Genomic DNA, 24,243 nt, shown 5'->3' with positions numbered 1-24,243 from the left:
TTAAAAGTTCCCTGCATGGTTTTCTGCAGCCACAAATCGGCCATGAAATTTTCACTCCCTTCGAGTTTGAAAAAATTGCGGTTGGGTGTTTCCTCTGACATCTGATTCACTATCAACAATTGCGAGACTGCCCAACTTGAAGAGTTGTTCCTTTACTATACAATCATTCAGGGGGGAGAATGGAACATGGGGGAGGAAAACCCCTTTGAGAATCTCAAATGTCTGAAGTTGGATGAAGTGACTCTTGCCAAGTGGGAGGTTGGAGAGGAATCCTTTCCTGTGCTTGAGAAATTACAACTCCAGGGATGCTTTAAGCTTGAGGAGATTCTGCCTAGTTTTGGGGATATTTATTCATTAAGTTTAAGGTTGTGTAGGGCGGGGAGCAATGCGGGGCTGATTGATGTGGGTTTTCTAAATATTAATGCAGAGTGGGGCGGGTTGCAGGTCTATGCGATTTTATGCGGGTTTAAACTTGGTTATAACAGTGAGAGCATTATCTATTAAGAACTCGTTTTAGTGTGTCCTGGACATCTAACCATAGCTTATTAACATTAGTAGGTAATAATGGATGCCTGTGTCCCAATGCCACCTGACTGATTCTTTTTGTCATTTTCTAACTATCGATCTTCTCCTCCACACAAATCTTATCAACCTAAAACTTTGTTGGAAGGATTGTAATCACACAAAAAAAAAAAAAGACATCAGATTTTTCATCAACTAAATAATAATTTTGGTACTCACAACCATCTCATCAAGTAAAAAGGTTAGTCTTTAACTAAAATCTCCTATTGGAACTTTATGTTTCTATCTTTTGCTAATAAAATTTAAAAGGCTCATCTATTCATCCATTAAAAAATGGTTTTACTTCTGCCAATATCGTACCACAAAGTGTCCATTCATGCTATTATTTATATGAAGTGTTGGTTATCAATATTTATCATTGTCGTAATTTACTTACAGCTAAATAATTGTCGTAATCTAATTGCCTCTAAATCCTTTATTAGTTGTAGTGAAGCAAAAGATTAGATCTTACTTTATCAATCCTAATGAGGTAATAAACTTAGAAAAGAAGTGAATTTTATATTTGCGAAAATGTTTTATGATATGAAATTTTATGCTTCTTTCTTTGTTTTTCTCTTGATAGAATTTTAATCTACTTTTTATACATCAGATCCGGAGAATTTGACCCCAGTGTAACTTAAGAGTCATGGAAAATGAAGGAGAAAGAGAGAAAGGAGAAGCAAACAACTCAGCAGTATGTCACTCAACTTTTTCACTTTTGTTAGTAAGAAAGGGTATATTCGAGCCAGTTATGTAATGGCAGGGCTATAATTAGGCCATTTTTTAAGCAAATAGCGTATTTGCTCTATATCTTATAGTACAGGGTATATTTAGACCTATATCAAGTATTAGGTCACATAGATAACATCATTTTTCATAAGATATTCCTAAAGGATAGCTCTTCAAATTCACATAAAATACATATGCATGTGTAAGTTTCCTGTATAGAGTAAATATTGCATGGTATATATATATATATATATATATATATAACAGAACATGCATTGCACATTAGCTCCATAACAATGTGTATAGGAATACAGAAGTAGTTAGTTGCAATATGCGTACTTTCATGTGGCTTGTCTGTGTTTTTGGAGGCACTGTATATCTATGACTTGGCATGGGAGAAGGGAGAGGAATGGCCGAATGGAGAAAAAGTAATTCTCATAAATTCTATGATCATCACAAAATAACACTATAGTGCTTGATTTTAATGATTTTATCAATGTAAAATACATACTTTGTCGATCAGCTTCCATGAGTTATGTTTCGAACTACATTGCAAGAAAAATTACTATTAAAAAAATAATACATGATATTTATGTTGCTATGAAAATTTGATATAACATTTGATGATTTGGCAGGTATCATTTTCTGCTCTCCACAAGGACGTTGTCAACATTTTGGATATCATGGAAAGGTTAAAGAATGAAGAAGATCAAAATGTTGTTGATGTGGCAGATATTGAAAGGCTGAAATTGGAGCTGGCATTTATTTGTACATACGTCCAGCTTTCTTATTCCGATTTGGAGCAGTTTGAAGAAGTAATGACTGTCGAAGGACAAGATGTTGAGACTCTGGTTCGATCATTTTTTTATGATCATGACAACAACTTCGGGTGTAAATACGACATGCATCATGTCCTGGCTAGCCTCAGGGTTAATATCGATCACTGTATCAGCTCACATCATCATTATACCACCATGACTGAGGAGCAGTTGGATTTCCTCCTCCTGAATATCCATCAGCTATCCAAGTTTGTTGCTGAGCACAAGTTTCCATTAGTGACTCAGTATGAGATTCTCAGAATGTGTGTGGCAACATGAAAGATTTCCATGTGTTGATAGTAAATGGTTGCATTGAGCACAAGATTGTTGAATATGTATTACCTCTGTTTCAACTCATGGCTGAGATGATAGGACACTTCCTTTGGGATGATCAAATTATTGATGGAGAGTCTCGAGTCTTCAAGCTAGAACATCTACTCATTCCAATTGAGCTTGAGGTTATGAACATATGTTTTACAAATTTGAAAGATTCAACTTCAGCAGAAGTTGGACACATCATTAAGCAGCTCCTGGAAACCTCTCCGAACATTCTTTGGGAATATCTTATTCATCTACAAGAGCACATGGTAACTGTTACTACCCCTAGCACTTTGGGGGCTCGAAACATTCATTTTGATCTTTTGGCACGTGTTGGAGCACTCACCAGGGAGGTGACAACTCTTGTTCGCGACTTTGAAGAGAAATTAAGGAATAAAGAGAGTACAGATGAAACTAATCGTGCAACCCTAAAGTTGCTGGAAAATATTGAACTCCTCAAGGAAGATCTCAAACATGTTTATCTGAAAGTCCCAGATTCATCTCAATGTTGCTTCCCTATGAGTGATGGACCACTCTTCATGCATCTGCTACACATACACTTAAATGATTTGCTAGATTCTAATGCTTATTCAATTGCTTTGATAAAGGAACAAGTTGGGCTGGTGAAAGAAGACTTGGAATTCATAAGATCTTTTTTCGCGAATATTGAGCAAGGATTGTATAAAGATATCTGGACGTGTTTTAAATGTGGCATATGAGGCAAAAGATGTCATTGATTCAATTATTGTTCGAGACAATGGTCTCTTACATCTTATTTTCTCACTTCCCATTACTATAAAGAAGATGAAGCTTATCAAAGAAGAGGTCTCTGATTTACATGAGAAGATTCCCAAGAACAGAGGTCTCATCGTTGTGAACTCTCCCAAAAAGCTAGTTAAAAACAATTCATCACCGGCTGGTAAAATGATTGTAGGCTTTGAGGAGGAGACGAATTGGCTAATGAGGAAGCTCACCAGTGGATCAGCAGATCTAGATATCATTTCAATCACTGGTATGCCGGGTTCGGGTAAAACTACTTTGGCGTACAAAGTATACAAAGATAAATCAATTTCAAGTCATTTCGACCTTCGTGCATGGAGCACAGTTGACCAAGAACATGACGAGAAGAAGTTGTTGGTGAAACTTTATAATCAAGTTATTGGCTCGGATTTGAAGTTCAGTGAGGATATTGATGTTGCCGATTTGCTACGGAGACAACTGTTTGGAAAGAGGTATCTTATTGTCTTAGATGACGTGTGGGATACTACTACATGGGATGAGTTAACAAGACCTTTTCCAGAAGTTAAGAAAGTAAGCAGAATTATATTGATGACTCAAGAAAATAAAGCGGCTTTGCATGGAAATCGCAGCACTGATCCTCTTAATCTTCGATTGCTAACACCAGAAGAAAGTTGGGAGTTATTAGAGAAAAGGACATTTGGAAACGAGAGTTTCCCTGATGAACTATTGGATGTTGGAAAAGAAATAGCTGAAATTGTAAAGGGCTTCCTTTGGTGGTGGATCTGATTTCTGGAGTCATTGCTGGGAGGGAAAAGAAAAAGACTGTGTGGCTTGAAGTTGTAAATAATTTGCATTCCTTTATTTTGAAAAATGAAGTGGAAGTGATGAAAGTTATAGAAATAAGTTATAACCACTTTCCTGATCACCTAAAGCCATGCTTGCTTCATTTTGCAAGTAGGCCGAAGGACAGTGCAATAACAATCTATGAGTTGAAAGATGTATGGGTTGCTGAAGGATTCGTGGAAAAGACAGAAATGAAGAGTATGGAAGAAGTGGTGAAGATTTATGTCGATGATTTAATTTCCAATAGCTTGGTAATTTGTTTCAATGACATAGGTGATGACCCGACTTGCAAAATTCATGATCTTGTGCATGACTTTTGTATGATAAAAGCAAGAGAGGAAAAGTTGTTTGATTTGATAAGTTCAAGTGCTCCATCAGATATGTTGCCACGTCAAATTACCATTGATGATGATGAGGAGCACTTTGGGCTTAATCTTGTCCTGTTCGGTTCAGATAAGAAAAGGCATTCTGGTAAACACCTCTATTCTTTGACCATACATGGAGACCAGCTGGATGACCGTCTTTATGATACATTTCACCTAAGACAATTGAGGCTTCTTAGAGTGTTGTACCTGGATCCCTCATTTATCATGGTGAATGATTCTTTGCTTAATGAAATATGCATGTTGAATCATTTGAGGTACTTAAGAATTGGGACAGATGTTAAATCTCTGCCTTTGTCTTTCTCAAACCTTTGGAAACTAGAAATCCTGTCGGTTCGTAACGAAGAATCAACCTTGATACTATTACCGAGAATTTGGGATCTTGTAAAGTTGCAAGTGCTATACATGTGTGCTTGTTCTTTTGTTGATATGGATGCTGATGAATCAATATTGATAGCAGAGGACACAAAGTTAGAGAACTTGAGATATTTAGAGAATCTCAAGCTTTCCTATTCAAAAGACGGAGCATATTTTCAAAAGGCTTCCCAATCTTCAAGTGCTTGCCTTTGATATCAAGGAATCATGTGATTATTCAACAGAGCAATATTGGTTGCTGAAATTGGATTTCCTAACTGAACTAGAAGAACTCAATGTAGGTTTTGAAAGTTCGAATACAAATGTCGACAGTGGGTCCACAAATAGGACATGAGATTTTCACTTCCCTTCTAGTTTGAAAAAATTGTCGTTGGGTGAGTTTCCTCTGACATCCGATTCACATCAACAATAGCCCAACCTTGAAGAGTTGTTCCTTTATTATACAATCATTCAGGGGGAAGAATGGAACATGGGGGAGGAAGACACCTTTGAGAATCTCAAATTTTTGGAGTTGCATCAAGTAACTCTTGCCAGGTGGGATGTTGGAGAGGAATCCATTCCCGCGCTTGAGAAACTAAAACTATGGAGATGTCATATGCTTGAGGAGATTCCGCCTAGTTTTGGAGATATTTATTGATTGAAAATTATCAAACTTGTAGACAGCCCTCAACTTGAAGTTTCCGCTATGAAGATTAAGGAATATGCTGAAGATATGAGGGGAGGGGACGAGCTTCAGATCCTTGGCCGGAATAATATCCCGATAATTAAGTAGCTTTTGAGCATTATGTGTGAAACGTAGATTGTGATTTACTGGGTAGATTGTATATGATTAAGAAAATTTTGTTACACTTGTGAAATATTTTGTATGACTTTTCTGAGTTTCTTTTAGAAAACTTACAAGTCTTTAATAGATTGTGATTTCTGACATATCTAATCTCTGATATGATCAGGCACTCTTGCAAATTGTGGTGGCTGTGGGTAAGTTCTAGCTTGAGTTTTACTTTTTTATAGATTTGTGAGTTGATGATTTTGAGACTCGATACAGTAACTGCATTTGTAATAAAATAGAAAAACCTATCATGGTTATTAATCATCTACCTTCATGATTACCTAATCCTTGGAAGTTGGAACACTCGATGCTGGTTTTTGGGCCATAGTCCATCACTGCAAGGGATTGCAACGACTTTCCCTTTCTGGCCTCCTTACAGATCGCGTCTTCCATTACATCGGGGTCCATGCTAAGAAGCTGGAGATGCTCTCCATAGCTTTTACTGGAAATGTAATCTAGGTCTCGACTACATGCTCTCTGGTTGGGAAAGCCTCTGTAAGCTGGAGAGCAGAGACTGCCTCTTCGACGACGAGGCTTTGTTGGTCAATGTTTCAAAGCTGGAGACAATGTGATACCTTTGGATGTCTTCTTGTTCAGTAAGTTATGGCGCATGTCAGCTCCTAGATGGGAGTGGTCATAAGGATACGAGGCCAGAAAGTTGCCCTGTCGAGAAACTCTACATATATATACAGGACAGTGGCAGACTGGCTGGCAGGACGGAGGTTCGACATGCCTGATTTCGTTTGGACCGTGGACAGAGATTCATCAGAATCAACGTCATATAGAACAGGGAATTGGTCCATGGCTTCTGTATAGGAAAAACTGCAGGTATCAGTTCTACATTGATCTTTCTCCACACTTTTTTGCTCGAGGCCCTTGGGTAGTTTTAGCGTGCTAGTTGTAGTCGACGGAAGATGGGAGATGAAAGTTATTGGAGAAGGCTTTTGAAGCTCATACACAATCATTTTCACCCTTGATCAAGGGACTAGTAGTAACAAATACTATTTTGTTTTGGTTGTGTATACTATGAGTATGTTCAATTTGCTCCTCTGATGCAAATGGTGTTGTCATGAACTAACATACTTATTCTAGGAGGAGCTCTTACACAACTAACGTATATAATCTCTCTAGCTATAGTTTCCCAGGGTTTCCTACGCTTCTCGAAAATTCTCTGGTTCTTTTCACTCCATATCCCATTTGTGATATCTGCATATATCAACTTGAACACCTGAGCTTTCTTCGATTTTCCTTTTGCATTGCTGAGTGTTCATTATATGTGTTGTTCCTGTAAAGTGAAAATGTAACGAACCCCAATTCTCAGCACAAATACTCGAGTATTAAATAATCACTAATAACCAAATTACAAGGACAATACTTAAATGATTGAATTACAATGAAAATACTGAAATATAACAACTAAGATGGAGATGAGAATGGAGGTGAGAAATTTAAGGGAGCTTTTCTTGATCATTTCTTTCCTCTTGAAATGAGAGAATCGAAAGTGCTTGAGTTCATTAATCTTCGTCAAGGCAATATGAGTGTGAAGGAGTATGCTTTGAAGTTCACTCAATTGGCTAAGTATGCTCCAACTATGGTTGCCGATTCTAAGGCAAGGATGAGTAAGTTTGTGTAGGGTGTGTTATAAAGGGAAAGTTTATTACTATAAAATGATGGATTGTAATCTGAGAATACCAAAGCATATGGGCATTAACTGATGTATTATTGACTATGATAGTGCCTTGAGATCATTCACACAGACACGTGGAGATCGTTTGTGTCGGTATATGGATTTCGCAAGTCCTCCATGGGTCATGAACTCTCGATGAATTTCTGAGAAGTATTGTGTATGTACGATTGAGAGAGTACTTGACAGTTGAGGCATACCATTTCATGGTGTTGCATATGTATTATTGGCAGATTTTTTTTCAAATTTTGACCCAATTTTTATGATTTGAGGACTGAGGAGCGTATCTGTCTATTTATTCACCTAATTATACTTCCAGATCTTACCCAGGACCGACTCAACAACATTGGGGGCCTAAAGCGAAAGTTAAGAGAGGGGCCCTAAATTTTTTTTTCATCGTATGTACTTTTATTTAAAATATACTTTTCTAACTATTTCAGATGCAAAGTTATTAAGTATTGTTTTATAATCAATTTATTTTAATAATTCCTTTTCAAATGATAATATAGCTAATTCATTCAATCTATCTTGAGACATTATTGATCTTAAAGAAGATTTAATCAATTTTAATTTCGAACGGAGAAAAATTTGGTTGAGGCAATGGTTATGAACTGTTAACACAATATGTGTATTTGGAAAAGAATCAAATCTTTTAAAAAAATTTCATCATCTAGTAATCTCAATATTTTACCACTAAATAAGAAATCAAAAATATTTTTATATGCTTCAATTGGTTCAAATCTATTTTAAAGTGAAAAAATAGTTTGATCTACTCTACATATATAATGTAATCAACTCTAAAGATTCTTCGAGGGACTTAGTGATTTCGTTATCCATATTTTCATCAAATTGTTTCTTACGAAAATTATATTTGTATTCATGTCATATGCAATTTCTTTAGTAGATAGCACTTATAGTACATATAATTTATTTATTTTAAAAAATAATATATATAAGTAATTGTTTTTTAAAAATGGGGGCCCCAAAAAATATGGGGCCCCAAGCGATGGCTTTAGTGGCCTAGGGGTTAAGACGGCCCTGATCTTACCTAATCTCTTTAATTTGGATTATATATATTAACAATTGTCTAACTTGCAGCTTTCACGGATTTGACACATCTATCTTGTGTCAGCAACAACAAACGCACATATTATTCCTATCCCGTGGAGGTAAAAAATTTGTATCAAAAAGACTTTATGCCCTCTTATAACAGATGATTTTTCACAGGTCATAAATTAATATTTTCCGTATCACAATATCTCATAAGTTATATTCGGACATGAACATCTTTATGAAAAACATAAAGTATTGAACTCAAAATTCATTTGATATTTTCCGAGAATATCAACTGAGTATAGTAATTAAATTACTTCTAGTTGTTCAGTCGTTTGAAAACCAAAATCGTTCTTAATTTGACTAACCCTGCAAATATGACATTCATTGGCAGCAGTAAAATAATTTGTGTATTAAATAAATGAAATATTCATGTTAAATCATTTAAGGTTCTTAAGCATTGGGACAAAAGTAAAATCTCTGCCTTCGTCTTTCTCAAACCTTTGAAATCTAGAAATCATGTTGGTGTATAACGAAGGATCAATGTTGGTACTATTACCGAGAATATGGGATCTTGTGAAGTTGCGAATGGTGTATGTGAGTAATTGTTCTTTCTTTGATATGGATCAATACTGATAGCAGAGACACAAAGTTAGACAACTTGACATGTTTAGCACATCTCGTGCTTTCCTATTCGAAAGATAACAGAGGATATATTCAAAACGCTTCCCAATCTTCAACTGCGGAGATGTTGTATGCTAGAGAAGATTCCGCCTAGTTTCGGGGATATTTGTTCATTGAAAATTATCAAACTTCTAGACAGCCCTAAACTTGTAGATTCTGCTAGGAAGATTAAGGAATATGTTGAAGAAATGATGGGAGGGGACGACCTTCAGGTCGTTGGTTGGAACATTAATATGCTGTTATTTTAAGTATTTCTTAATCATTATGTGTGAACAGGTTCTTCTCCATTCTTTTGCTGTCCTAAGTCTTGTTAAAATATGTCTACAATGTATTTGATGAAAGTTTCAACTGAAATGTCTATGAAGTGTGAATACTAAAGTAGAAATATGGCTGCACCTCATTATTTTTATAAGCAAGTTTAACTATATTTGAGAAAATATATTTGAAATATACATGAGATTATATTATGTCTCAGACAATATACATCTGCCCCTGACCTATATCTGTTTTCTTCTTATCTTATAAACTACTCTTCTTCTTTTTTTGTGTGTAAATTAACATTGTGTGATAACGTTTTGTAAGCACCATTTGATGTTTGACCTTGATCAATATCTCGAAAATGACTTTTTATATGTCTGACTATATCTGCATAATTGTTTCCTTCTATGACCTTCATAAAGTTTTAAGCACATTTTATACATCAGACCCTTTGGTATTAACTATTGGGAAGTACAATCATGGAAAGAAGAAATGAAAATGAAAATGAAAGAGGAAGATAGGAGGAGGAAGAAAACGGTATGTCATGCATATAAATACTTATATTGGCCTTAAGATACAAAAATGTGATACATATGTTTAAAGAATTGTTATTCGAAAGTTCATAATCTGAAATGTGCAAGAACCACAAGCTACAGAGAAGTATTGAATTTGTCATGAATATCAACATTCTTCATCCTAGTTAATTATTTTCCAATTTTGGATAGACTCTCATTTAAATCACTAATATTCTTCTAACCGTGGCTTCTTTTCTGAAGGTGGCAACTTTAAGTCCATTAAGTATAGGATTGATGAGCTTTGGTAGACATGAAATTCAAAAAAATATCTTAATGAGGTGAAGTTTGAGCAGTCACCAGATGGTGGTTCCAACTCTAAGGTGACAAGCACAAACTATCCCGGAGGGTGATTTCAAGCTCAATGTAGAAAGCATATGCATGGTTAGTGTTCCGAGAAATGCTATCTGTCGTTTGTTGTGTCTTTTTGGAAGTGTATCCTCAGTGACTTTGATCAATAAATGATCATCTTAATCTTTTGTTTTCCCTAGTTTCTGTCTCCTATTTCCTTTGGGATAAATTTATCTTATGTTTCATAATGTGGACTAAACATGTTGGAGTCTTGATGTTGAATACATATATATAACTATTATGGTTAATTCATGTTGTTCCGATTCCTGTGAAACAACGGACAAGAATCTCATTAAAAATCTAATGCACCAAGGTTCGGACAGGGATGAAAAATCTGTTGTTTGGAATTATTCAAGTGTGGCTAGAGCAGCTAGGATGTATCACTCGGATATCTACCTAAATCATCCGAGAGGAATCCACTACCAGTTTTACGTCAAGCAATACATGGAGTAACTCCCAATAGAACAGTAAAATCAAGATGTGTAGGTGTATCAACTCTAAAAGATTTGATATTTCTCCAAGAGCCCTTTCTGTGAGGCAAGTTGCCAAGACCATGTGTAACTCAATGTATTTAATTGATTTGCAAAACAAAGAGTAAGATCATCAAGTTACTTTCAAGCAATAAGATTTGATACCATTTCTTATTTCAAATAATAGTAGCATGTAGTGTGACTACAATTGTATCAAATTTGATTTATTTTTTTCTCTTTCTTGTTCGTATATAACTTACTAATCTTTGGGTACGTGCGTTATACGTGTATCCAAGCAAGAACTGATTCAATATTATAGTTTCCGACACTTCCAATATTGAGCACATAAATCTATGTGTAAAAAATTACTAAATTGCAACAAATAGTCAACATGAACCATGAGTCATTTAGTACAAAATTGAACACATAAAATATGATTTTAAGACATTAATAATAGTATCAACAGTGAGAAAAATATATTAAATAAAATAGTGGCAGACTTAAGATTTTCACTAAAGGGGTTCAAAATATGAAGAATTAAACACACGAAGGTTCAACATCTACTATATATACATAAAAAAAAAACTTTAAATCATATGTATAAATATTATAATTTTCAGTCAAAGAGAGTTTGAATGAACCCTCTTAGCCTTACCTAACTCCCTCGATAAAACAGATGGGTCAAGAATGATCCTTTCAACTTCATCTCATATCAATTTCCGATAAGATTTTGTAAAAGAATTACATAGACTGGTGATAGATTTATAGTCCATATATGAAGAGAAATATAATGACATAAAATATGCAAATTTTTAATCGGGGCAATATTTTTAAGTATGTGGAAGAAATAGAAATAGTTGATTAAAAGAGAAGCTCAAGAACATCAAAAATATGGTTCACATGTGTTGTTCGCGTGAGAGGAGAACGTGGATGACCATGCTCAACCTATTAACCACTTCATCAAATTCTCCAATTTATAATGAATAATATTCATTACTATCAAAGTATATTTTTGTACATTTATCTTGTGAGAAGATATTAATTCCTCCACATCATCAATTAGCAACCAAGACTATTTCTTTTGTAAATTGTAGCTAAGTACATGTAATTGAAACTGTTTATAATTAATTTGTAGATGTTTAGAGTTCCAAAAGAAATTCAACATAACAAATGTAAAGAGCACTCCTAATAAATACTACTATATAATTATCCTTTAAACACATATTATAATTTAGTAATTCTTGGAGTTACAAGAGTGGCTTCTCACCTTGAGTAAGTTATTTTTCCACTTTTAGTATTTAGTATAATATAATATAATGACTGTTCAAATACATTTTATACTGCAGCATATGAATCTGATCTATAATTATACATGAAAGGTAACTTTTCAAATTACTTATTCATTTTTTCAAATTAATTGAGGAAATCAATGCATTGATTTTGATAGAATACATTACACCTGCATTTGAATCTAGTCCATATTATTGAACTATACAAAGTAACCCTTCATATTCTTAACCTTTTGAGAGTAACTAAGAAAATTGATGCATTGTTTTTTTAAAGAATGAAATTATATTAATTTAACACCTTCTCACTTTTAGTACTTAGTATAATATAATTATAATTAGCTACTTAATATTTAATTAATTAAATATTTTATAATATTATGATTGAATGTAGGGGTAAAATGGTAATTCAACTTTGCACTTTGGAGTTTCCCACTTTTAGTAATAAAAAATATATATAATAAAAATAATAATAATAATAATAATAATATAATATATGAATGATATGATGATGATATATACATTGTTTTATCTATCATAACTTTTCAAATTCTTCCGTTATGAGAATTGTGATTATGATTAAAAACAATATCAATGTACTCATTTATCAAGAAAATAATAATTTAATTATTAAAAGGCTTAAGGACTTAAATTCTACCATTATGTAATTAAAATATTTTTATTTAATTAAATAATTAATCAAATTTTAATTTAGTAAAAGGGCAAAATGGTAACTCAACTTTTTTCACTTTAGAGCTTCCTACTTATAATAATAATAATACTAGTTTTTGGTAACGTGCATTGCACGTTTGTTCTTTATTATTATGATACTACATTTTTTTTATCTATAATGTTTTGAGGTATAAAATGAAATATTGGTGGAGTGAAAATTGTTAACCACTAACTAATAATCTCGTTTACTGTTTATATGTTGTATTCGAATTCAATTTCTAGTGTATGTTTTTCTCTTTAAGATTGTTATTCCTTTTTCATGTTTAGAAAGATAAATTTTAATGTTGTTCATATTTGACTTTTAAGTACTCCTTCATATTAAATTAAATTACCTCATTTGTTAGAATATGTCTTCTTAAGAGATTTTCTCGATTTATTTTGCTCGATGTTGTTGAGGGAGAAGCATTAGTTATCCTTTTTTAACCTCGAAAGCTAGGAGACTAAAGCAAAATATAATTTCAATAAGTCACTATCAAACTAAAGCTATCAAGGAGGCTCTACTTTGCAAAATACACATGCATTAAGTTATTAAAATCTAATTAACAGTACAATAATCAAATGTTAATCAAATTTATTAAAAATACTCATGCAAAAAATTGCAAAATTGTTGGAGAGACATGCCGCATACCTCATTTGTATTGGTGCAATTTCTACTAAAAGTTCTATTCAACGGTCTACAAAAACATCACCTCTAGTTTATACCTGAGATTAAAAAATTACATCATAAGTTCATAAAACAAAATTGTAGCAGCATATTTTCATGTGAGAGATCAAACACATAAACATCAATTTAAGAATATAATTTGAATGATAGCAAAAAATGAAAAAAACTAAGTATAAAGAAATGTTTGAAAGATAACATATGATAAGAGTTTTATGCTCTCTAAACCAAATTCAAATGTACAGTATTGTCATTAGAAGACAACGTGTAAGAGACTTAATAGGTATAGTGATTTCTTGAAGGGTTAAAAAATCATTCAACTTTAATGGTGATTTCTTGAAGAGTTAAAAGTCATTCAACTTTAATGGTGATTTCTTGAAGAGTTAAAAAGTCATTCAACTTTAATGGCTTCACACTTATATAATAATAATTAATTAACAATAACAATAACAATAATAATAATAATAATAATAATAATAATATGATAATGATAATTAAAAAGTTGAAGGGCGTTTTCGTAATCCAACTTTAGACTAAGCACCATCCCACTTATAATATGATATGATATTATAATATAGGCTTAAGTTATCTGTTGCCCCTTAAAGTTGTCTGCATAATTCATTTAGACACATCAACTAAGGTTTGTACCTATTGAACACTCTAACCTTAAGAAATTCTTACCTATTTCACATAAACTGACAAACAGTTGAAAAATAAAAATGCGTGTATCTCAAACATAAATACAAAATCGATTTACCAATAAAATGATGACACGTGGTATTATATTCAAAAAAAAATTAAAAGCTCTATTTAAATAATCCAAAAAGTATTTTAAAAATTAAAAGTTTTTTTAATTAACAGCCCCCCCCCCCCTCCCTTTCCCTTCTTCTTCTTCGATAGACCCAATTCGGGTTCCCCTTCCACCGGAGCCGATGTCGGCACCAACGACGCCAGCAAACCATCACTCTACCTCTTTCTTCTCTTTCGTTGCGTCGGCTGTACAAAATACACCATTGCTATCCACTCAAGCTAAATACTCATTCCTCTTTCATTTCGATAGCATGAATATCTTTTACTCATTGCCTTCATCTTCTATCCATTAGTAACTAGAATTGAAAAAAAAAAATAACAAACTTTTTCCCAAAAAAAATCAATTCATATTTTTTCATGTAATAAATTGAGCTTCATCGAGATATTTGAGACGTAAACTAACATAAAAAGGGGAAATAAGAAGAAGAATGGCAGAGGGTGAGAGAAAGAGAGAGGTGGAGGGGGTGGGGTGTGCGCATGTGTGTAAGAAAAATGATGGAAATGGAGGAATAATAGATGCAGGGATGGGGAAGAAGACGACTGTTCCTTTTTTTTTGTTAATTAATTTTTTCTTTTTTATTAATTCAGGTGCATAAGTTAAGGGGAAAAAAAGAAAAAATATTATTTTTTGATAACTTAAGGCGTTCAAAGAAAGTGAAGCACACGTTTTTTGTCATGTCAGCATTTTGTGTCTAATAGGAATGACTTTTGAACAATAAGGTGTTCAATTGGCACAGGGATAAGTTGAAGTGTCTAAGTGAATTATACGGACAAGTTTGGATGGTCGGAGATGACTTAAGCCTATAATATATAATGATATGATGATATATGATAATTAAAATGCCAAAAGTGCTACCAATTATGTTATCTAATTTTGGAAAGAAAAATTAAACCAGATAAATATAAAATTCAAATTTCTAACCTCACGTAGAGAGGTGCACCCAGAGTCATTATCACAATATGTGATACTCATTCACATATCTATATTTCAATATTTTTTTTAAAATATGACACTACTATATATGATCTCGGAAGAGGACATGGGTTCACGTGAACCCAGTGACCCCCTGTTGGATATGCCTCTAAGGTCATAGGTTCACGTGCATCAGGATAAGTTAGCCAATTACGACAAGTTGAATAAACAATATGCCCATGTGAATACATTTATTAAGATGATAAATAATTCTAAAGTCAATGAGTTGAGTTGAGTTGTATGTTAATATATAATCTTGAAATTATTGTAAATCCAGATCCAATTACGACAAGTTGAATAAACAATCTCTTTTAAACTATTGATAAACAACAATCTGCCCATGTGAATACATATATTAAGATGATAAATAATTCTAAAGTCAATGAGTTGAGTTGAGTTGAGTTGTATGTTAATATATAATCTCGAAATTATTGTAAATCTAGATCTACCTATTTCATTCTTCTTTCAACTACACTTCATTTAGCATTTTTCTCAAACAAGGGCTTCTAATATTGCTAACTTCAAACCGTCAAAAGGTAAGTTAATCTTCAAACTCTCTTGTTTTCTTTATCTTCTACTACCATTTTTCAAAGATATAACAGAGAGATTTTTCTTCTAAGTTGTTTTGATCCGTTAAAATTAAGCACTTTAAGTCTTGGTCAAATATTTAACAAACTCGATCCAACAGTAAGATCTAAGGGGAACTATGAATAACAAGAAACATCAGGAATGTCCAGTAAACAAAGTAGTCGCGTGCACAAAACATCCAATGTTAGTAGGGTTCATGGAAGGGTCACACCCTATAGGGACGTGCTGTAGAAACATTTGTGGCTTCTTTCACGGCTCAAACCCATGATCTATAGGGACAACTTTACTATTAATCGTAGGCTCCATTTGCATCACACATCATCTTCATTCACAAGCTAACAATCTCCACAAGTCTTAGTCAACTTGTAATATGAATATTAGGTAGACAAATACGTACATATTTACAAAATTGAGTTTCGTATATCATATGGTTTGAAGGAATGAAAGAATACGATGGGGAGGGTAGATAAAATAATATACGAGGCATAAAAACAGGAGAGACCCTTCGGGGTGGCCCAGTGGTTTGGGCTTGGGACTTCCATGTTGGAGGTCTCAAGTTCGAAACCCCTTGCCAGCGAAAGCAAGGGGTTTGCCTTCTGGGTCGAGTTCGTCGCACTGGGCTTGCCTAGTGCGGGTTACCTCTCCTATATGGTTTGTGAGCTATTGCATAGGACTAGGGGTTTTACCCTGTGCGCACCCAAAAAGTAGCGGCTGCGGGTTTCACTTGTCATAAAAATAAAAAGGGAGAGAAATTTGTAGTGATAGGTTTTGTTTTCTTGAATATCTGGGACTTGTTTTTTCCTTCATATTATTAGTAACTCCTTTTCTTAAAATGCAACAACTTTAGGATATTATGAATATATTTTCACGCCATAACATGTTATATGATCTCAACAAAATTAATAAGAATAATATATACTATACTTTTCTGGTGTTGAAAATACAAATGCTAACAAATACTAAAGATAAAAATCTGTTTGTGAGAAAAAAAAAATTGACAACAAGTGAATGGTTACAATTTTTTTGACTCTTTGTGCTGCTTTTCTTCAGTTACAATCATGGAAAGAGGAAAACAAAATCAAGAAGAAAGAGAGGAAGAGAAAGCAAACAACTCATCGGTATGTTTAAGAAAACTCTCTATAGCTATGTTAGGTGCCTACATAAAAAATGAAATATACTGTATGTAATACTTTCTTATAGATGATATTTTCAATTGTATATGTTTTACTTTGATTTTCAATTTCTTTATCATGATCAAAAATTTTAATGTAGATATCGATATCCTTCTAGTTCTTGGTTTTTCACATTAATACCATTTCTTACTTTAAGCAGTTTCAAAAATGACATAAAAAAAAGAATTTGTTGCTAAGTTATGTAATATATATAATAATATAAGTGGTATGTCCATTATAACAAGTTAATTATAAATTGTAGACGAAGATCAAAGTTTAGCACAAGAAGATCTTTTTCTTTACAAAGATAAATTGTTTAGACACGTAACATCCAGTCAATCAAAGCTATATATGGAGAACAAAAATTGATAAATTGATGTTTCTATTTGAATTTCTTAATAATTAAATAGTATGTACCATTTCAGGTTGGGACAATTAAAAAGTTATTTAATCTAAAACCTTCTAGCACCAAATTTATATATGCAAGTAGATGATAAATTAAATTTCTAACAGTATAAAATTTTTACAAAATAATAGAGGAAATACTTTCTGACAATATGCATAGAAGTATATGCATTTAGGATAATTAATGTCCATGTTTATAACCATCACTGGAAAGTGTATTTTGCAATGCTAAACCTTTTATTGGGACAAGCAGTTCCAACTTGGTGTGTGTCTGGTATGAAGGAAAATATTTTTTAGAAAATATTTTTTTAATTTTCTTATTATTGGTTGGCTTAAATATTTTTCAAATCAACTTGTTATCCTCAAAAAGGAAAATGACTTCCCTTAAAAAAATTAAGGAAAACATTTTTCAAAACTCTCCTCCAACCTCAAATTACAATTTTTTCTTCTTACCCCACCCCATACCCCTACCCTCCCCATCCAAAAAAAATAATTAAGAATTTAAAATTTTCACCTTTTTACGCCCTACCCCCAAACCAACCCCTCCCCCAGCCAAAAAAATAAAAACTTCAATTATTTTTTTTAAGAAAATAGTTTAAATTTTAAAAAAAAATAGTTTTTTTTTACCCTGACCACCTCTTGTCACGATCCAAAAATGGACGTGACGGCATTTGTCTATTCCCACCAAGACAAGTCAGCCTCAACCTAACGAAACGAAAGAATGCGGAAAGTAAAACAAGATAAAAGAGGAAAACTAATTCATTTTATTATAGCCCCAAAACCTTCACGTGTACAAGCCACTAATACATAAAGTGCGAAAATGAAAGATAATTACATGTCTCAATGTCTTTGTTTCTCAAATAGAACAAAGCATAAAATAAGGAACAAGAGGGCATGCCGTGATTACAAGCAGCTACCTCTCAAAAGACCTTGACAGGCCTCAAAAAATAGGAGAAGAAGAAGAGTAATCACACGGTACCGGGCTCAAGAACTACACAAGTGTAGAAGCGAGGAGTGAGTACCAACCAACACGGTACCCAACAAGTAACCAAATAATCAAGGCAAATTAGCTAGAGATCGAATACTCCTTTCATCCCAATAGAACCTCCTCAAACTACAACCTGCATAGAAATCAGCTTAACCTAACAATTTCACAAAACACAGTTCCCAAGGTTTAACCAAACAATTCAATAGGCACAGTTCAATAACTAATGTGTATCAAATATATCAATCGGAAGTAACAAGTAGATCAATTACAAGTATCAAAATGCATCAAAGCACAATAGTCAACTCTTGCCGGAATCATTTCTCTTCGGCACAATATTACTAGCCGGAACTATTTTCCATCGGCTTTATATCACATCATTATCCGGAACCATTTCCCTTCGGCTTTATATCAATTCACTTGCCGGAACCATTTCCCTTCGACATAGTCATCACATGTCTCATCACGGTGTACAACAATCAGTGTAAATAAGCAATTTCACACCATAGGAAGAGACGACAACTTAAGAAATTCAAGTCTACATTCATGACATCAAAGTATTTCATCAATTAACCAAATAGGTCCACAACAAGGCAATTCACAAAGCATTTTGATCAACACATTGCCTTTTCATTAAGATTAATCAAGTGGAATAATGAACTCATCACCTCATATTTCCATTACTAACCAACCCACACAATGAAGGGAAATATATGATTCTATTAGATTTACAAGGTTTAGAACATCACTTGCCTTAATTCAATCAAATAGTCAATCCAAGACTTGAATATTCCCTTTCCAAACAACGCCCGAAACCACACAATTTATTTCAATCAAGTAATCAAAATAAGATCTGGAAATAACAATACTTTGTGAGTCAATCACCTCAAAAACCCAATTCCTAGCTCGTGTGTCGGGGTCCTGTCCTAGATCAATTATTACGGTTGGTTTCCGGGGCAGAAATTATTTTCATAAAAAGTATTTCTACTCTCTAGCCAAAATCAAAAGATATTTTCTAGAAAATATTTTTCAAAAAGTATTTTCCTCTCATCAACTAAACATGAGAAAATAAGTCAAAAATTCTTTCTTGTTTTTTGATGACAAGGAAAACCTGCAGCCGCTACCCTTTGGGTGCGCACAGGGTAAAACCCCCCACTCTTATGCAATAGCTCGCAAATCACATAGAAGAGGAAAATCCACTTATTTTCTAGAAAAATATTTTTCATGACAAACATTTTCCTTTCATACCAAACACACCCTTAAAGATAATTATGTTTTAATACTAAACAATATATCACTAACATAAAACCAACATGGATTGTGATGCACTGGTGGGAGTGCTTCACCCTTAACCAGAAGTTTTGAGTTCGAGCCCTGGGTATGGAGAAAGTCTTGTTGGGAGCGCCACCCTCGAATGGGCCCTGCAGAGCGCGATTCAAATTTAGTCGGAGCTCCAATGTTGACTCCGAACACCGGGTGGAAAACCAAATAAAAAAAAATCAATCGACAAACTAATGTGAAATGGAGAGTCATACACAACAAACAAGAGAAAGAACGGATTACAGATAAAAGTTGGAATATTTAATAAATATCATGGTTCTATATCAATTAATTTTTTTCTTCCACTCGAATCAATATCAGCCTCCTATCTGCAAAAACACATGCAAACAACATTATTTCCTCCAATTAATGTTAGAACTCATTTTTTATTGAGCGGCGTCCTCATTTTATTTTTACCTTGGATGCATGCGGGTATAGCATATGCTCATCAATGAATTCATCTGTACTCGGTATTTCCAAAGCTGAGAAAAAATATATATATAATTTTCATGAAAATTATAACAAATAGTAGATGTGAACCCATGAATATAAAGATAATATTGAATCCATAAAACTTAAATTCTAGATCTGTTTCTGTTTGTATGATGCATAGCTCAGAATATCTCCATCAAGTGTTAAACTACATATTCCATTCAAGTTTATCTAGAATATGATAATTAAGGTGAAAACTTTTATAAACAGAGGCGAATCTAGAATTTTAAGAAGACGGGTGCACCAGTGTCAGGGGCTGCTCTGTCCATTTAAGAAAAAAGGCAACTAATTTAGGCTTTCAAATTTGAGAGGCCTTATTTATTTTAGCAATAATAAATATAGGTTTTTCATAAGAAAAATACTAAATACGATTTGCAAAATAAATAAATTTTATTATAAGAAAAAGTTATTAGAAGAAGTTTAAAAAAGGCTGAATGTAGAAACTCTTTTGTGAATAAAATAAAATGCAGCAACTGGGAATCGATCCCTCAACCTCAAGGTGGAAAACTCAAACTCAAACCAGTGAACCATCCAATTGTTTGTGTTCATGGGTTCCTTCGGTTGCTATTTGATATATTTTAAGAATTATACAAGTAATACATCGAGTTTTGTCGGATGACCACGGGTTCCGATCACCCATTTTTTAAACTTAAATTCGCCCCTGTTTATAAAGATATGGTGTGATTGTGTGAGTGAGGTGATAAAATAAGTTGTGTTAATATTCAAAAAGTTTTAGTAACGAAAATCCACATGATTGAATTAATTGAAGCATTAGTGTTGCAACGAAAAATATTGCATTTATTGAGTTATTGTGATGTTTTTAACCGATTTTGTGAAGAGTGGGAAGAGCAGATAAAATTTATCGAATACCAAAAAAAAAAAAAGAGAATTCAAAATTCTTCTGACTTCTGTAAATTATGACTAAGCGTTAGTGAAATTGTCCGTGTTTCGCACAGTTATATATACATATAATAATGCTTAGATGAATGATCATTTATTTCAATAAAGTAGTATATTATATTTATATTCAGATTAGTGTTGGATATATAAAATAATCTCGATATTTCTCATCATCTGCGACATGATATGTTTTTTCATCTTTTTCAATATACAAAATAGAATTATTATTGTTTTTGCATCTTTTTAAGCGCAAATTATTCATATGTATATAGTAAAAAACAAAATATTTATTGTGGTAAAGTAAATGGAATAAAATGTCATATTTGAAATAACAATATATATACTATACTACGCTAAAATATTTTTTATATTTAATTTTTTTGTCAAACATGCATTTCATGATGTTCATAGAAATTATGCACTTCTAGTTTTTATGATCAGTATAATTAAAATATACTAAATTGAAAAATATAAATCAATTAGTTTTTATAATATTAGTCAAGAACATATGTTTAATAATTAATATTTAATATCATTTATAAAGGCCATTATTTGTCTAATATAAATTTTAAATTTTAACTAATTAATTATTATTTTTAAAATTCAATATAACCTTATGATTACACTTGTACAACCAAACAATACACTTGTAATTACAATGTGGCAAACAAACAAGTCAGCGTAATTACTAGGTAGGTAATTACTACCCTAGTAATTACACCAATTTTAATTACCCGATGACTTTCTGAACAGACCACAACAACCAATTAAGTGCTTTAATTTCCTACAATGAACTAGTGAAATTATCCGCGCTTCGTGCGGCTATATAAAATATTTATAAGATAATAATATGTAATATTTATATTTAGGTTAGTATCAAATATATAGATAATATTAATATTTCTCTTCATCTGCGATATCATACGTTTTTTCATTTTTTTAAACATATAAAATATATATTGTTTTGTATATGTAAACAGTAGAACAAAATATTCACTATGGTGAAGTAAATGGAATAAGAGGTAATATGTTGAAATAACAATATATTGTATTACATTTGAAAATATTTTATATGTTTTAATTTCCTCTATCTTTTGTAGGAGTACTAATTTTCTTTACAAACTCTGATTTCGTAAAAACAAATTTGAATTTTTTATTATGTCTTTATTATTACATTTGTTTATTATAATTTTTTAAACATTAATTAAATATTTATAAGAATTATGAAAAATGAAACATACAAAAGTTATGAATAATATTTAATATTAGAAGTTACAAGTAAGATGAAGAGACATGAGTTATAAATAATTCAAAATGTATAATTTTATTAGACATCAAATGTATTACTAATTATGCATTGATTTTATTTGTAAAATAAATAAATAAAAATACGGGGTGAAAATACAAAAAAATGAACAAAGAAAATATAATAATCGGTGATTGCATAAAAAATATAAATACATTTCAAACCAAAAAGAACGGTGCCGAAAATAGATTGTCCCATTTTTATCGGATGTCCCCGAAGGGCCTCGAAAATAGATTGTTACATACGCAAAAAATGGCATTATGAAACAAATATTTTGTTTTTCAATTACTATTTTATAAGTATAATAAAAATGAAACTCATAATCATCATTTTTTTTTTGTTGAAATGGGATAATTATATTAATTTTGCTTCATAACAAAGAAAAACTAGAATAGTAAATGATCAAATGATTAGCATTGACAATTAATGGATTTAGCTAAATTATTTATACAAATCAAAATTTTAAAAATTCTAGCAAAAGTAACTAAGTTACTAATACAAGTCAAAGTGAAAAAAAAATCTAGCAAAAATAATCTCTAATTATGCTTCATTTTTTTTCCTTCTACCATCTTCCTTTGCAAGTAGATCCGCCATCATATTTTGCTCCATAAGTCATACTCTTCATTATATGCAACCAACTGAAAAAAAATGAATAAAAAAATCATATACCAATTAAAAATAATTATATCAAAAGAAAAAAAGAAATTTAAACTATATGTAATATATTTGTATTATTTTTTTTAATAGTACTAACTATACTAAATAATAATCATTTCTTGAAATCTAACAAGCATTATAATTAAACTATATTATATCCGGAAAACTAACTATTAGAAAGAGCAATTGCATACGGACAACACATTGTTAAGAATTACAGAGGCATTTTTTTTAATCATACTTGCTTGATGAATGATAATACAAACATAAATAAAATATTAATAAAGCATGTCTAAGTACATAAAAATAAAAAGAAAGACTTGAGAATGAAATATATCTTACCTTCATAATTTTGTATGTGAATCTTCATGAAAGTAAATACGAATTTATATAGACAAAATAGAGAAAAAAAATAAAATAAGGACTTGAGAATGAAATATTTATTAATTTCATGTACTTTTTTTTGTTACATGTTAGTTTCATTCACAAACCAAATATTAATTTATATAGACAAAATAGAGGAAATGAAAAAATAAAGATTTCCAATGAAATATTTCTTACCTTCATGTACTTCTTTTTGTTACAAACCAAACTAATATGATGAAGAAGAAAAAGGATAATTTTGAATGTAAATCTTCATGAAGCTAATATGAATTTATAGCCAAAATAGAGGAATATCATAAGACATCATAAACTTACAAATTTGAGTTTGGAGGTTATGGACATAAAAATTATGAGAATTATGAATATTATTAAAAGTAAAAATTAAAGAGGAGCAAGTCATGGGTAATAACTCCTTGTGAATAAATTAAAAAATAAAGAGAAAGATACTTAAAATATAAAAAAAATTATTATCATTTCATGATTAGAAGTAAGACAAACAAATAGAAAAAAAGAATGTGGAGAGTTTTTTGTTGTAAATGTTCCTACATTAATAAAATATATTTTTTTGTAATAAATTAAGTAATTTACTTTTACAATACAATAATTAATTTGAATTAAAAAAAAGGAGAAAAGGAGAAAAAAGATAAATTATGTTTCTCCTTTATTATAAGTGAGACAAACAAATAATAATAAAAAAGAATGTGAGGAATTTTGTTGTAAATGTTCCTCCATTAATAAAATATTTATTTGTAATAAATTTAGTAATTTATTTTTACAATACAATAATTAATTTTTTTTAATTAAAAAAAAGCCAAAAAAATGAGAAAAAAGAAAAATGCAAATGGAGGCCATGGAGAGGAGCCACATCACATTGTCTATGTTTCTCCTTTATTATATATATAT

At 31.8% G+C, this 24,243-nt stretch overlaps 1 protein-coding gene and 1 pseudogene across 1 annotated transcript in view; both read left to right on the top strand.

Annotated features, from left to right (window-relative positions):
* Positions 1 to 771: 771 nt before the first annotated feature.
* On the top strand, positions 772 to 5,746 carry LOC102582036 (putative late blight resistance protein homolog R1A-3; annotated as a pseudogene).
* A 9,844-nt stretch (positions 5,747 to 15,590) lies between these two features.
* The window catches only part of LOC102581707 (putative late blight resistance protein homolog R1B-8), a 14,473-nt gene continuing 5,820 nt past the window's right edge, over positions 15,591 to 24,243 (top strand). The window contains exons 1-2 of the mRNA XM_015306969.1: positions 15,591 to 15,667; positions 16,770 to 16,837. Of these exons, the coding sequence (XP_015162455.1) occupies positions 16,778 to 16,837 (60 nt within the window). The 5' untranslated portion in view covers positions 15,591 to 15,667; positions 16,770 to 16,777. The remainder of the gene's footprint in view (positions 15,668 to 16,769; positions 16,838 to 24,243) is intronic.

This window comes from Solanum tuberosum, unplaced genomic scaffold, assembly GCF_000226075.1.
Source record: "Solanum tuberosum cultivar DM 1-3 516 R44 unplaced genomic scaffold, SolTub_3.0 scf00044, whole genome shotgun sequence".
NCBI classification, from domain to species: Eukaryota; Viridiplantae; Streptophyta; class Magnoliopsida; order Solanales; family Solanaceae; genus Solanum; species Solanum tuberosum.
Note: the sequence above shows the minus strand (reverse complement) of the source record. Positions and strands in the feature narration are given on the sequence as shown.